The sequence below is a fragment of the Rattus norvegicus genome, chromosome 1, assembly GCF_036323735.1.
Source record: "Rattus norvegicus strain BN/NHsdMcwi chromosome 1, GRCr8, whole genome shotgun sequence".
In the NCBI taxonomy this organism is placed as follows: domain Eukaryota; kingdom Metazoa; phylum Chordata; class Mammalia; order Rodentia; family Muridae; genus Rattus; species Rattus norvegicus.
In genome coordinates, this window is record NC_086019.1 from 167229050 (window position 1) to 167246047 (window position 16998).

The 16998-nt window shown below is 37.9% G+C and overlaps 1 protein-coding gene and 1 pseudogene across 1 annotated transcript; one reads left to right on the forward strand and one right to left on the reverse strand.

Annotated features, from left to right (window-relative positions):
- The first annotated feature begins 7166 nt into the window (after nucleotides 1-7166).
- On the forward strand, nucleotides 7167-8117 carry Or52ae10 (olfactory receptor family 52 subfamily AE member 10). Its single transcript, NM_001000744.1, has one exon. The coding sequence runs from the start codon at nucleotides 7167-7169 to the stop codon at nucleotides 8115-8117; it is 951 nt and encodes a 316-aa protein (NP_001000744.1).
- Or51af1c-ps1 (olfactory receptor family 51 subfamily AF member 1C, pseudogene 1) lies at nucleotides 15574-16529 on the reverse strand (annotated as a pseudogene).

Sequence of the window (16998 nt, forward strand, 5' to 3'; positions counted from 1 at the left end):
ATCAAGTAAAATCAATTTTCAACTAAAAGTCATCAAAAAAGATAAGGAAGGACACTTCCTATTTATCAAAGGAAAAATCCACCAAGATGAACTCTCAATCCTAAATATCTATGCCCCAAATACAAGGGCACCTACATACGTAAAAGAAACCTTACTAAAGCTCAAAACACACATTGAACCTCACACAATAATAGTAGGAGACTTCAACACCCCACTCTCATCAATGGACAGATCATGGAAACAGAAATTAAACAGAGACGTAGACAGACTAAGAGAAGTCATGAGCCAAATGGACGTAACAGATATTTATAGAACATTCTATCCTAAAGCAAAAGGATATACCTTCTTCTCAGCTCTTCATGGTACTTTCTCCAAAATTGACCATATAATTGGTCAAAAAACGGGCCTCAACAGGTACAGAAAGATAGAAATAATCCCATGCGTGCTATCGGACCACCATAGCCTAAAACTGGTCTTCAATAACAATAAGGGAAGAATGCCCACATATACGTGGAAATTGAACAATGCTCTACTCAACGATAACCTGGTAAAGGAAGAAATAAAGAAGGAAATTAAAGACTTTTTAGAATTTAATGAAAATGAAGGTACAACATACCCAAACTTATGGGACACAATGAAAGCTGTGCTAAGAGGAAAACTCATAGCTCTGAGTGCCTGCAGAAAGAAACAGGAGAGAGCATATGTCAGCAGCTTGACAGCACACTTAGAAGCTCTTGAACAAAAAGAAGCAAATACACCCAGGAGGAGTAGAAGACATGAAATAATCAAACTCAGAGCTGAAATCAGCCAAGTAGAAACAAAAAGGACCATAGAATTAATCAACAGAAGCAAAAGTTGGTTCTTTGAGAAAATCAACAAGATAGATAAACCCTTAACCAGACTAACGAGAGGACACAGAGAGTGTGTCCAAATTAACAAAATCAGAAATGAAAAGGGAGACATAACTACAGATTCAGAGGAAATTTAAAAAAATCATCAGATGTTACTATACAAGCCTATATTCAACAAAACTTGAAAATCTGCAGGAAATGGAAAATTTCCTAGACAGATACCAGATACCGAAGTTAAATCAGGAACAGATAAACCAGTTAAACAACCCCATAACTCCTAAGGAAATAGAAGCAGTCATTAAAGGTCTCCCAACCAAAAAGAGCCCAGGTCCAGACGGGTTTAGTGCAGAATTCTATCAGACCTTCATAGAAGCCCTCATACCAATACTATCCAAACTATTCCACAAAATTGAAACAGATGGAGCACTACCGAATTCCTTCTATGAAGCCACAATTACTCTTATACCTAAACCACACAAAGACCCAACAAAGAAAGAGAAGTTCAGACCAATTTCCCTTATGAAAATCGACGCAAAAATACTCAATAAAATTCTGGCAAACCGAATCCAAGAGCACATCAAAACAATCATCCACCATGATCAAGTAGGCTTCATCCCAGGCATGCAGGGATGGTTTAATATATGGAAAACCATCAATGTGATCCATTATATAAACGAACTTAAAGAACAAAACCACATGATCATTTCATTAGATGCTTAGAAAACATATGACAAAATTCAATACCCCTTCATGATAAAAGTCCAGGAAAGAATAGGAATTCAAGGCCCATACCTAAACATAGTAAAAGCCATATACAGCAAACCAGTTGCTAACATTAAACTAAATGGAGAAAAACTTGAAGCAATCCCACTAAAATCAGGGACTAGACAAGGCTCCCCACGCTCTCCCTACTTATTCAGTATAGTTCTTGAAATTCTAGCCAGAGCAATCAGACAACAAAAGGAGGTCAAGGGGATAGAGATCAGAAAAGAAGAAGTCAAAATATCACTATTTGCAGATGATATGATAGTATATTTAAGTGATCCCAAAAGTTCCACCAGAGAATTACTAAAGCTGATAAACAACTTCAGCAAAGTGGTTGGGTATAAAATTAACTCAAATAAATCAGTAGCCTTCCTCTACACAAAAGAGAAACAAGCCGAGAAAGAAGTTAGGGAAATAACACCCTTCATAATAGACCCAAATAATATAAAGTACCTCGGTGTTACTTTAACCCAGCAAGTAAAAGATTTGTACAATAAGAACTTCAAGACACTGAAGAAAGAAATTGAAGAAGACCTCAGAAGATGGAAAGATCTCCCATGCTCATGGATTGGCAGGATTAATATAGTAAAAATGGCCATTTTACCAAAAGCGATCTACAGATTCAATGCAATCCCCATCAAAATACCAATCCAATTCTTCAAAGAGTTAGACAGAACAATTTGCAAATTCATCTGGGATAACAAAAAACCCAGGATAGCTAAAACTATCCTCAACAATAAAAGGACTTCAGGGGGAATCACTATCCCTGAACTCAAGCAGTATTACAGAGCAATAGTGATAAAAACTGCATGGTATTGGTACAGAGACAGACAGATAGACCAATGGAACAGAATTGAAGACCCAGAAATGAACCCACACACCTATGGTCACTTGATTTTTGACAAAGGAGCCAAAACCATCCAATGGAAAAAAGATAGCATTTTCAGCAAATGGTGCTGGTTCAACTGGGGGTCAACATGTAGAAGAATGCAGATCGACCCATGCTTATCACCCTGTACAAAGCTTAAGTCCAAGTGGATCAAGGACCTCCACATCAAACCAGATACACTCAAACTAATAGAAGAAAAACTAGGGAAGCATCTGGAACACATGGGCACTGGAAAAAATTTCCTGAACAAAACACCAATGGCTTATGCTCTAAGATCAAGAATTGACAAATGGATCTCATAAAACTGCAAAGCTTCTGTAAGGCAAAGGACACTGTGGTTAGGACAAAATGGCAACCAACAGATTGGGAAAAGATCTTTACCAATCCTACAACAGATAGAGGCCTTATATCCAAAATATACAAAGAACTCAAGAAGTTAGACCGCAGGGAGACAAATAACCCTATTAAAAAATGGGGTTCAGAGCTAAACAAAGAATTCACAGCTGCGCAATGCCGAATGGCTGAGAAACACCTAAAGAAATGTTCAACATCTTTAGTCATAAGGGAAATGCAAATCAAAACAACCCTGAGATTTCACCTCACACCAGTGATTATGGCTACGGTCAAAAACTCAGGTGACAGCAGATGCTGGCAAGGATGTGGAGAAAGAGGAACACTCCTCCATTGTTGGTGGGATTGCAGACTGGTACAACCATTCTGGAAATCAGTCTGGAGGTTCCTCAGAGAATTGGACATTGAACTGCCTGAAGATCGAGCTATACCTCTCTTGGGCATATACCTAAAAGATGCCCCAACTTATAAAAAAGACACGTGCTCCACTATGTTCATCGCAGCCTTATTTATAATAGCCAGAAGCTGGAAAGAACCCAGATGCCCTTCAACAGAGGAATGGATACAGAAAATGTGGTACATCTACACAATGGAATATTACTCAGCTATCAAAAACAATGACTTTATGAAATTCATAGGCAAATGGTCGGAACTGGAAAATATCATCCTGAGTGAGGTAACCCAATCACAGAAAAACACACATGGTATGCACTTATTGATAAGTGGCTATTAGCCCAAATGTTTGAATTACCCTAGATTCCTAGAACAAATGAAACTCAAGACGGATGATCAAAATGTGAATGCTTCACTCCTTCTTTAAAAGGGGAACAAGAATACCCTTGGCAGGGAAGAGAGAGGCAAAGATTAAAACAGACACAGAAGGAACACCCATTCAGAGCCTGCCCCACATGTGGCCCATGCATATACAGCCATCCAATTAGACAAGATGGTTGAAGCTAAGAAGTGCAGGCCGACAGGAGCTGGATGTAGATCTCTCCTGAGAGACACAGCCAGAATACAGCAAACACAGAGGCGTATGCCAGCAGCAAACCACTGAATTGAGAATAGGACCCCCGTTGAAGGAATCAGAGAAAGAACTGGAAGACCTTGAAGGGGCTCGAGACCCCATATGTACAACAATGCCAAGCAATCAGAGCTTCCAGGGACTAAGCCACTACCTAAAGACTATACATGGACTGACCCTGGACTCTGACCTCATAGGTAGCAATGAATATTCTAGTAAGAGCACCAGTGGAAGGGGAAGCACTGGGTCCTGATAAGACTGAACCCCCAGTGAACTAGATTGTTGGGGGGAGGGCGGCAAGGGGGGGAGCATGGGGATGGGAACACCCATAAAGAAGGGGAGGGGGGAGAGGGATGTTTGCCCAGAAAGGGAATAACACTCGAAATGTATATAAGAAATACTCAAGTTAATAAAAAAAAAACTTGAATACTTCATTTAAAAATAGCCAGCAAATTTTAATCAGACAATGGAATATTGATGTATTTATTTATTTATTTATTATTTATTTATTTGTTTGTTTGTTTGTTTGTTTATTTCTGAGACAAGGTTGCTCTGTGTAGCCCTGGCTGTCCTGAAAATCACCCTGTATACCAGGCTGGCCTCAAACTCAGAGATCTACCTTCCTCTACTACGCATTGCTGGGAACTAAACATGTGCTACCACCACTCACAGAACAAGTTTCTTAAAATATACGGTTATCTTTATTGACACATAACTACCATGCAAGCTTATTGTTTATATTTTGTATTGTTTCAAGAAACACAAAAACACACATAATCAGGATAAAATCAGCACAGGAAGACGATATTCATTCTGCCTGGATATATTTTATTGTGTGGTGAAAACACCGAAGATGCTATCTTTCAATTATGCTGAAATTATAATACAATGAATTATATAAATATAATTCACCTCACTTGGCAATGGTGGAAGAGGATGTGTTTCCTCTAGGTGGATTCAATACAACAGTTGACAAAAATTCTTCTTACTGTATTTTCCCTTCTACTCTTCCTATAAGGAGTAACAAATATGCTATGTTCCTCCAGGAGATCAGCTCTTCTAAGGGCATGATAGGAGTGAGTGCTTTAGGATTTATGTTTCTATGCCTAGCTAATTTCACATAAGTTTTCTAGGGCTATCATTTTAAAAAATATTCATGGTGAAATTTTCAAAGAAAATTTGTTTATCTTGAAATAGTGCAATGCCCCAAAAAATTTACTCAGATAAAGCATCTTGGGAGAAATATCGATGAAATTAAAGTTGAGGCTAGGATAGTGAAGATTATCTCACCTCAACTGAAAGGTTTGTGGAATGTTCAGGATTAGTAAACATGGCCAAGTGGGACATTGCACTGCTCTGTGTTTCATGCTGCTCTAATCCTCTTTCCTGGGACGCTGGGTATCTCAAGGGATATCTTCCCTGTGAATCAGAGGCATCTGCTGATCCCTGGACTAGAACATTAAAAAGGAACCACAGCCACTAGATTTACAGAGTGCAGGTTATGTGATACAAAAGGTACGTTTGCATCATCTTCACTGTAACATAGATAATATGACAGTTATACAATGTAGAGAAGATAAAAGCAAGTGAGAAATAAATACTGAAACTGAAGAAACATTATATATTTGAATGATAACTAATAGGTATTTGTAGAATTTGATCTGATAGGTATGAAGTGATTGTTTCCAAAAATATTGTTGTTCATTAGAATAATTACTGCTATTTTGTGCTATGGGGTAATTACTAGTTATGTTAGTCATGATACAAATTGGAAAGTCCATTAAAAGATAGCAATGGAAGAGAATGAAGTTTGGGTAATAACTGTGCTTAAGTTTTCCATGTATGGTCAGAGTCTGTAGGTAAAATGTAGGAAATAAATCTCTGCTATGCTTTGAAAGTAAGCAACATGCTAAGAGCTTTTACTCTGCATTAGAACAATTGCCCATTTATTGGGTTTCTGTAAATTCCTTTCTGCGTTCCAAATCTGATGAGTGAGACTGACAAGTATATAGTAATGGAGCAAAGCAGAGAAAAGGAAAGAGGGCAACTGTTTATGCAACATGAAAGATAAGTGAATCCAGGTGAGAAGGGACATTTTAAGGCTTCTGTTGTTTAAGATTGGATGGTTAGTGTTGCAACCAAATAAATGCTTGACTCTTTCCTGAAATCTGTGCTTAAAATTGGGCCCTGTTATATCCAAATTTTCAATTATCTATTTGATTATCAATCATCACAAGCCATATTGAAGAGGCTAATCATGTTTCATAAGTTATAATGAAACCATACTTTTAGAGAAACTTTTTCCATAGTCATGTTAAATATTAAAACTGAGCCTTCTACACTAAAGTTTTAAGTTCCTAAAATTAAACTGAATTTTATTGTTAGCATAACTTGCCAATAAGTAATTTGGTAGAAATATCAGCAAAAGCTTCAAACAGGAGAGTTTCAATTGTGTGATGTAGATGTGCCCTGTGCTTTATCCATTACACAGAAGAGGCAGTATGTGTTGCCCTGAAGGCAGCTCATCACCAATCATTCAAGCAAGTCATCTCCCTCTTCCTATTTCCTAGGCAAGTACTTTCCATATATCACCAACCAACCTTGGTCTCATTTTTGTGTTGATTTAAGATTTCAGTGTCTTAAAATCAAATAGCTCTGTACATGGAATCTTTTTCTACTTTGCTAAAGGAAGGACTGCCCAATGCTGAAATAGGAAATAAATTAAGAAGATTTGAAAATTTTTATATTTCTCCCTTGAAAATATAAAATGTATAAATTTGATGTTGATGGACATTAAATAAATTATTTTATATAATTTGGTATTCTTCATTCTTATTATATCTTATATGAATGGTGAACTATTTAATTATGATAACAAAGAATAACAGCAAAATATTTAAATAATAAAATAATTGTTGGAGCAATTGTATGACTTATATTTATATCTCCAACTTTTATTTCATTTCCTCAATAATCATTGGTTAAAGGCAATATACTCTTCTTTTAATAGCTTTACTTTCTATACAAACATGAAGAATTTACTGTAAGGTTTAATTGGATCTTGAATTCATAAAATCACCAAACAAGACCTAAAATAAAATATGTAATCTTTTCTTTTGCAGATAAGGTTGGTGATGCTGCACAGGATGAAATTTTGGAGACATAGGCTTAAAATTCTATATTCAACATGTAAATACACTGAATAAAGACTTTGCAATGCTAGCTCTCAGTTGGGGAGATTATCCCGGTTAATATACAGTATGCTTATAACATCCTTAGTTTTAACATGGTAAATAATACAACACATCACTATATTTCATATTTCTATCTGGTTGGTATTCCTGGCTTGGAAAAATTTCACTCCTTGATCAGCATCCCTGTTTGTCTCCTGTTTGTCCTGACACTACTGGGGAATAGTATAGTCATTGCTACTATCAAAGTAGAACCAAGCCTCCACCAGCCTATGTATTTCTTCCTTGGCATGCTGGGAATGAATGACATTTTTCTTACTTGTTCCACATCCTTGAAAATGCTTGATATATTCTGGTTTAATGAACACTGGATTGAGTTTGATGTCTGTCTAACACAAATGTATTTTATCCACATGTTTTGCGCCTTTGAGTCAGCCATCCTGGTGGCCATGGCCTTTGATCGCTTCGTGGCCATTTGCATCCCACTGCACTACTCGACCATCCTCACAACAACCATGGTTATTAAACTGGGTGTAGTTGGCTTGAGCCGAGCTGTGCTCATAGTTTTTCCATGTCCTCTACTCATTAAGAGGCTGCCCTACTACACAAGTTATATAATCCCTCATGCCTACTGTGAGCATATGGCTGTGGTGAAGTTAGCCAGTGCTAACACTCTCATTAACAGAGCATATGGAATCTCAGCAGCCTTTGCAGTAACAATATTGGACATATGGCTCATAGCCACATCTTACATAAAAATTCTCCAAGCAGTGTTCCGGCTGTCTTCCCAGAATGCCCGCTCTAAGGCCCTGGGCACCTGTGCTGCACATATCTGCACTATTCTTGCCTTCTATACACCTGCACTGTTTAGTTTCCTAACTCATCGCATTGGCAAGAATGTGTCTCCAAGTGTCCATATCATCTTGGCAAGCCTGTACCTTCTAGTGCCCCCCACAGTCAATCCCTTGGTGTATGGTGTCAAGACCAAACAGATTCGGGACCGAGTGCTGAGTCTTTTCTCACACTTGAAAACTACTGAAGGGTAAACCATTTAGATATCATTTGAAATGGAAGAATATAGCTCATAAAATAATGGGATATTAACTAACCCTTGCTTGACTACTATTTTATGACACTATATCTCTTTCACGTTATTTTTTCAGCACATATTTATGATGTGATGTAAGGTTTGTGTGTTGATTCTCTGCCTTTAATTTTGCATGAACAATGTCTAAACTATCACTTCCTTCAGTATCTTTACATTTCATAATTCTGTTCAGAATATGCACACATTACCCATTATTCCATATCTTTCTGCCAATTTCCCATATACAGTAAATATTTAGTGACAGACTTCTGCAGAAAATTAATGCAATTTCAGGTTCAGTTTCATATGTAGATGTTTGAATATTGACTCTGCAAAACTTCCCTCAGAAAATTATGAGCTGCTATGGTAATGTACAATAACTTTCTGCAACAAGCCAGTATACAAGCAGTATATCTTTTAATAAATAAAAGTCTGAACTATTTGCTTAATTTCCTTTGATCATTTTAAAACATTTTGCTTTTACTCATGTCTTTATTACGAAGATCTTCACTGAGCATTTTTCTTCCTTTCACTAGAGAAGTATTTTAGCTGCTTCATTGTTCCCTCAACATCCAATAGTAACGGTAGCCAATACAACTTTAATTGAAACAAGAATATTTGAAGCAGTTATGTGGTGCTCTATAAAAACTTTAAACAGAATTCTTCTGAGATATTGAAATTAAAGGAGGTTGAAGGCTTGTCTGTGTGAAGAAAAAACAACCAGTAATGTTATTAATTCATCTTAGGTCTTGATTATTTAATATACTACTAGTTTATCAAGGAAGTATTAGACATAGATAATATTTGTTACCGCACAATTGAGAGAAAGGAAAGCAATCATAGTATAAAGGATGTAGTAGAAACTGTGTAGAGGCTACTAAACATTCCTATAACCTGTTGAGGAGAATACTGCTGGTTGAAGGTATTGTAACAGTATGCTGACAAAACTTACAGCCCCATTAGTTTCTCTAAAGAGAAAAAGATATAATATGAAACTTCTGTAGAATTTTCAAATAAATAAAAGATAAATCATAAAAAGAAAGCAATAAAATGAATCATGATTCAAAATTATTGCCTCAGTTTACTAAAATTTATCTGTACATATTTTGCCTGATGTTCTCCCTGTTGTGTCCTGGAAACCACTTGGGTCCCTGGCATCTGGGACTTTCTAATGGCTACCCCAGTTTACCCTCCTCCACTGCTACACATCTCCTTTCACATTTCTACCCTCTGTAGTTATCTCCCGTCTCCTCTCATATCTGAACTGGCCCTGATTCCCCACCCCCTCCTTTCTCCCTCCCAGATCCCTCTCTCCTTTTACTTACATAGATTTTTTTTTCTTCAAACTTCTGAGTACGACTGTTGCATCCACACTTTGCTGTGGTCCTCTTCTTGGGTTTCATATAATCTGTGAGTTGTGTCATGGGAATTGCAAACTAATTTGTGTGTGTGTGTGTCTGTGTGTGTGTGTGTGTGTGTGTGTGTGTGTGTGTGTGTGTTTGAGAGAGAGACAGACAGAGACAGAGACAGAGACAGAGACAGAGAAAGACAGAGAGACTGGGTTACCTCACTCAGGTGTTTTCAAGCTCCATCCATTTTCCTAGGAAATTCATGAAGTCATTGAATTTAATAGCTGAGTAGTACTCTATTTTGTAAATGCACCACATTTTCTGGATCCATTCTTCTGTTGAGGGATATCTTGGTTGTTTCCAGCTTCTGATAATTATAAATAAGGCGGGTATAAACAAAGTGGAGCATGTGTCCTTGTTATACTTTGTGTCATCTTTTGACTGTATGCCCAGGAGTGGTATAGATGTGTCCTCAAGTAGAACTATTTTTAGTTTTCTGAGAAAGGGCCAGAATGATTTGCAAAGTGGCTGTACCAGCCTGCATTTCCACCAGCAATGGAGGAGTGCTTCTCTTTCGCCCCAGATGTGCTAACACCTGTGCTGACCTGAGTTTTTGATCTTAGCCATTCTGACTGGTGTAAATGCAGTCTCAGAGTTGTTTTGATTTGCATTCTTCTGATGACTAATGATGTTAAGGATGTTGAACACTTCTTTAAGTGCTTCTCAGCCATTTGAGATTCCTCAACGGAGAATTCTTTGTTTATCTCTGTACCCATTTTTAAATAGGGTTATTTGTTTGTCTGGAGTCTAACTTCATGAGTTCTTTGCATATTTTAGATGTTAGTCCTCTATTGGATATAAGTAGGGTTGATGAAAGATCTTTCCCAATCTGGGGATTGCTATTTGGTCTATTGACAGTGTCCTTCATCTTACAGGAGCTTTTCAATTTTATGAGGTCCCATTTTTCGATTGTTGCTCTTAGAGCATAAGCCATTGGTGTTCTGTTCAGGAAATTCCCCTATGCCAATGTGTTTGAGGCTTTTTCCCACTTTCTCTTCTATTTGATTCATTTTATCTGGTTTTAAGCTTCCTTATCCTTCTTGATAACTTTTGGCTGAAAGTCAATTTTATTGGATATTACAATTGCCACTTCAGCCTGTTTCTTGGTACCATATACATGGAAATTTTTTCCCAGCCTTTTACTGTGAGGTAGTGTCTGCTTTTGTCATTGAAGTGTGTTCTCTGTAAGCACCAAAATGCTGGGTCCTTTTTATAATCCAGTCTGTTAGTCTGTGTTTTTTTATTTGGGAAATGAGTCCATTGATATGAAGAGACATTAAGCAATAGTTATAGTTTTTCCTGTTATTTTTGTTGTTTGTGGTGGAATTATGTTTGTGTGCATCTCTTCTTTTGGAATTTTTGGAAGCAGATTATTTTCTTGCTCTTTCTGGAGTTTAGTTTCCCTGCTTGTGTTGGAGTTGTCCATCTATTAACTTTTGTATGGCTAGAATTGTGAAACGATACTATATAAATTTGGTTTTGTCATGGAATACCTTGGTTTCTCCATCTATGTTAATTGAGAGTTTTGCTGGATATAGTAGCCTGGGCTGGTATTTGTATTCTCTTAGGGTTTGTATGACTCTGCCCAAGATCTTCTGGCTTTCATAATCTCTGGTCCGATATGGTATGGGCTTTCTCTCCCAGCAGAACTGGGTACAGAGAGCTGTGTGACAGGGTCAGTTCCAGGCTCAGACAGAAACAAGAAGGATTCTGTCCCAGACTTTTTCTGCGTTCCTATGTGCTGAGGGCTCCAGACGGGTCCCTCTGAGCAGAAATGGTTGCCTTACCTCTGCTCTCAGATGTGTCAGGTCTCCTGGAGACTGGCTTTCAGCTCTGGTCATAGGCAGAGACTGGAATGACCCTATCCTGACTGCTCCTAGGTTCTTTTGTCCAGAGGGCTCTAAGTGGGTTCCTCTTCATCCAGGAATGTGAGCAGAAGTGTTGTTCTCCTCTGAGCTCTGAGGATTGTCCAGTCTTCTGAAAGTTCAGCTCTCTCTACCTCAGGAATTCCAGTGTCTTCTATACAATGATAGGACCACTGCTTTCATTAATTCATAGCAACTGTAGTTGTTTATGTAGTAACTGTACAACAGCAAGCCAGACAACAGTGTGTATTCTTCGGTATGCTGACATTCTAGTTTCTTCTGAACTTTAAAAATATTCTTAATTATGGCTCCCTATGTGGACATATGTAGATGTTTCTTCTTATTTTCTATATTAATGTGTATGCCTGCATAGTCCACAAGTGGTTCTTATATACCCTGGAGTTGTAGATAAGAATAGTGAGCTTAACGTATGTGCTCTGGAAGAATGGCAAAGACCCTTAACTGCTGTCCCATCTCAGTAACTCCTTATCAAATTTTTGTTAATTTAATTTTGAGAATTTCTTATATGAGTAAAATACATTTTTTTTGATTTTTTTTTTTATTAACTTGAGTATTTCTTATATACATTTCGAGTGTTATTCCCTTTCCCGGTTTCCGGGCAAACATCCCCCTCCCCCCTCCCCTTCCTTATGGGTGTTCCCCTCCCAACCCTCCCCCCATTGCCGCCCTCCCCCCATAGACTAGTTCACTGGGGGTTCAGTCTTAGCAGGACCCAGGGCTTCCCCTTCCACTGGTGCTCTTACTAGGATATTCATTGCTACCTATGGGGTCAGAGTCCAGGGTCAGTCCATGTATAGTCTTTAGGTAGTGGCTTAGTCCCTGGAAGCTCTGGTTGCTTGGCATTGTTGTACTTTTGGGGTCTCGAGCCCCTTCAAGCTCTTCCAGTTCTTTCTCTGATTCCTTCAATAGGGGACCTATTCTCAGTTCAGTGGTTTGCTGCTGGCATTCGCCTCTATATTTGCTGTATTCTGGCTGTGTCTCTCAGGAGCGATCTACATCCGGCTCCTGTCGGTCTGCACTTCTTTGCTTCATCCATCTTGTCTAATTGGGTGGCTGTATATGTATGGGCCACATGTGGGGCAGGCTCTGAATGGGTGTTCCTTCAGTCTCTGTTTTAATCTTTGCCTCTCCCTTCCCTGCCAAGAGTATTCTTTTTCCTCATTTAAAGAAGGAGTGAAGCATTCACATTTTGATCATCCGTCTTGAGTTTCGTTTGTTCTAGGGATCTAGGGTAATTCAAGCATTTGGGCTAATAGCCACTTATCAATGAGTGCATACCATGTATGTCTTTCTGTGATTGGGTTAGCTCACTCAGGATGATATTTTCCAGTTCCAACCATTTGCCTACGAATTTCATAAACTCGTTGTTTTTGATAGCTGAGTAATATTCCATTGTGTAGATGTATATACATTTAACTCCTTCTATGCTTTTCCTTCTTTGTCTCAAACTTTTAACTTCTTCTAATTTAATTATTATTATGTACACATATATGTATATGTACTTTGTTTACAATTCAAATGTTATCCCCCAATCCAATCTCCCTTTCTTGAAACCTCACGCCTCTCCTTCCCGAATGCTTCCTGGAGGGGATTCCACGACTCACCCATCCATCCACCCACTCCTGCCTCACCCTTCTAGCATCCCCCTTCTCTGGGGCACCAAGCCTCCACAGGACCAAGTGGCTTCCCTCCCACTGATGCCAGATTAGGCAGTCTTCTGCTATATATGTAGTGGGAGCCATGGACCAACCCATGTATACTCTTTGGTTGCTGGTTTAGATCCTGGGAGCTCTGAGGGGTCCAGTTAATTGATACTGTTGTTCTTCCAAATAATTTTTCTATTATAAGTTTGCAAATGAATTTTCCTAGGCCCAGTGTTTGAGATGTTCAAATAATTCATATTTAAATTCAACTTTAATCATAATTCATAACTCAACTTTATATGATTTGCTGGAAAGAACACATCTCAAATGACACAAACTACTCATTGACAACTTCATTAGCTTCATGATTCTCCATGAGTTGATTGGAAATCCAAGGCCTTCTCACCTCTATTAAGTTCATCAGATTTTTTTGTTTTATATTATTTCAGTTAGCATCAAAGCATTGCAGTTTGCTAAGGTACACACACACACACACACACACACACACACACACACATGCACACACACACACACACGTGCACACACACACACCCCACACATAGAAAGACAGACAGACACACACATGCCACACACAGACAGATAGACAGACAGACTCACACACAACACACAACACACACACACACAGACACATAGACACACAGATACACAGATACACACACACACACACACACACACACACACACTTACATTCTGTTCACTATCCACAAATACTCACTGATTCTGTAGCCCTCCTCCTCCCCTGTCCTGATCCAATTTCTCCTTATGTTGAATTTGTTACATTTCACTTTTGGACTAATTCATTTGTTGACAATAAGATTCATAGCGTAATTTTAGTTTTCACCTATATGCTGACAGGTAATAAGATTAGGATTGATATCTTCATACATGATCCAAGAATTTTTGAGTTTTACCATTACATATTAATTGTCACAAAAGAAGTAAAATAAACTGGTAATGTTACCCACCTCCATTATACTGACAGTAGGATATGTTACCATCTTCCATTTAGATAAGTCAGAAAAAATCCCAATTTGACTTTAAAGACTGATTTAACAGCAGTTAGGATCATGTTAATTGTTATTAGAGGCCGCAGAAAGTAAAAAGTACGGAAGGGTAAAGAAATATCTCAATGTGATCAGTGTCACAGAGGAACATAAGATATAGTTCAGAGTCTCAACTCACTGAAGGGGGATTACAGTCAACATTATAGTAAGTTATGCAGTTGATAATATCTAGAAGAAATTATTTATACCAGGAAACATAACTGTTTAAGGCAAGGGAATGTTTTAATCATCTTGAAAATTAGACAATCTATAAATGTACTTAATATCACTGAATTCCATAATTATTACATGTTATTAAATCAAAATGATAAGAATAAAATTAAGTAACATGCACACTGCAGTGACATGTACTACTATGCCTTTTGCATATACAAATATTAGTTAATATGATGAATAAATTTACTCTGATAAAATAAAAATATATTCTAAAATATAAAAAATGCTTTCTTAGATTTTTTATCATTATCAACTGCAACTAAAGAACATATATGTTGCACATATCAGCTGTTCCTTAAGATCAGGAACAAATACCTAAAGAACCTTTATTCTTCATTCTTTTGACTCTTTGAGTTGTGTTCAATAATGAACTTTAGCAAGACATTCTGTTCCTTTCTGTTGTCTGGTGTCTGTCAGTTTGCTGTTTAGACTCTACCATATGTGCCCTTAAAGTTCTCTTTGTAATTGTATATAAATGAGAAATTTAGAAAATGAAGCATATGTAATGAAATATGTCCCTATAAATGGTTTGTCCCTATAAAAGCTCTCCTATATTTGACTTTGTGTAAAATTACATGCACATAAGGAGATTAGATTGAAATTGTTTCTGTTCTATTGTCACTAAAACACTGTATTTCTAAATGAGACAAAACAGTTTAATTCAATAGCTATTACTTGTTTGAAATTTCTATTAATTAAGAAAAACTGGTGACATCAATAAGGGCTAATAGTTTAATGTGTGCCCACCTAGCATTGAAGTTTGTATTGTCATACAGTTATAAAAAGTCTCTTTTAGAAACACAGTATTTATCCTTTTAATCTTTCATAAGTAAATCTTTCAATATTTCATTAAGTAAATGCTGAATGCATTAAAGATAATGAATTATTAGTAAGATAAGTACATCGAAAAGGACAAATAATTGTGCATATAAAGATTACATCTTATTATATATTTTCAAAATGCTTGTTTATCAAAAAATTACAAACCTGAAGAGTATTCTATTTGCTATTGTTAAATCCTGCACTCTAATACAAATACTATCTGTATATGTACATGCCTGCAAATGTCCCTATTTAGTCATATATTTGGTTATAATGTCTACCTTATGAATCTTAATTAATATACATAATAGAAGCTATAGCTCACTCCACATTTGTATCCGCATGGAAGAAAATTTAGTGACCCTGGATGTGCCCAGTGCTTCCTCCACCAGACCAGAAGATGCGCCAAATCCTCTGGCGGATCTGCTTGGTTTTTATGGTGTAAACAACTGGGTTGAGCTCTGGCGGGGTGAGAAAGTGAAGATAAGAGAGCAACACACAGCTGCAGGGGGAAGCCCATTTGCCAAATTGGTGGATCATAGAAAGGCCAATCATAGGTGTGTAGAATAGCAGCACAGAACAGATATGGGACACACAGGTGTTGAGGGCTTTGAGACGCCCAGTCTTGGAAGCGATTGACAGTACTGTGTGGAGGATCAGCCCATAGGATAAAAGGATGAGCAGAGAGTCCACACCCAGTGTGGAGAGAACCACAAAGAGGCCATAGGCACTGCTGATGTGGGTGTCTGTACAGGCCAGCTTCATAACATCTGGGTGCAGGCAGTAAGATTGAGAAAGATGATGCTTCTGGCAGTAAGGTAGCTTCTTCAGCATGATAGGGGCAGGGCTGTGGAGACCAATGCTTCATACCAAAATGGCCATGCCCAAACTTGCAACCTGAGGGTTGGTGAGGATGGTGGCATAGTGTAGAGGACCACAGCACGGTCAAAGGCCATGGTCAGCAGCACAGATGACTCCATGATGGAGAAGGTATGGATGAAGAATTGGGCAAGACACATGCCAAATGCCACCTTGCTGACCTCAACCTGTAGATAGTGAGCATGGTAGGCATCGTGGAGGCAAACAGGTCAAGGTCAGTAACTGCAAGCATGGATAGAAAGTAGTACATAGGCTGGTGCAGGGAGGGCTCTGATTTTTAAAACCCAGAAGATCAAGCCATTCCCTGCTAGAGAGGCAACATACATGGTACACAGAGGAATGAAGAGCCAGTTACAAGCAGCCTCAAGGCCATGGAGGCCAGTCAGAAAAAATGAGGCACTAGAAAGTTTGGAGTAAGAAATGGTGACTGCTATGGAGGGATCCAAGATCAACACTAACCACAGTACTCAAGCCTAGAGAGTTCCTGTGTCAGAAATTCTGACTGATTTCTTACAAGGACTCTTCAAAATGTTTCTATCACATTCAAGGTCTTCTACTGTATCACAGCATTTCTTCTATTTCATAATTAATGATACTTTAAAAAGATGAATTCATCAATCATCAGGAAAAATTCTTTGTAAATAATAAGACTGCATTAAGAACCATTCAAAGATATTTAATTTTTAATTAGAATTTGGAATATGTTTTTAGAAATGGGATAAAAGTATGCTGGTTTCAAGTCTGTACCATACGGATTAGGAACTGAATTGAAGCTCACTCCCAGAAGAACTATGGTGTTAAACCTATTCTAGAATCCAAGCCACTGCTTTCTAAGGAAATCTTCACAATCCCCTCATTTTCCAAAGGAACAACCATGATGTTTGATATTACCTTTTTCTT

Excerpts from the sequence above, each read along its gene's own strand:
- Or52ae10 (NM_001000744.1), top strand. The coding sequence starts at position 7,167 with ATGGTAAATAATACAACACATCACTATATTTCATATTTCTATCTGGTT.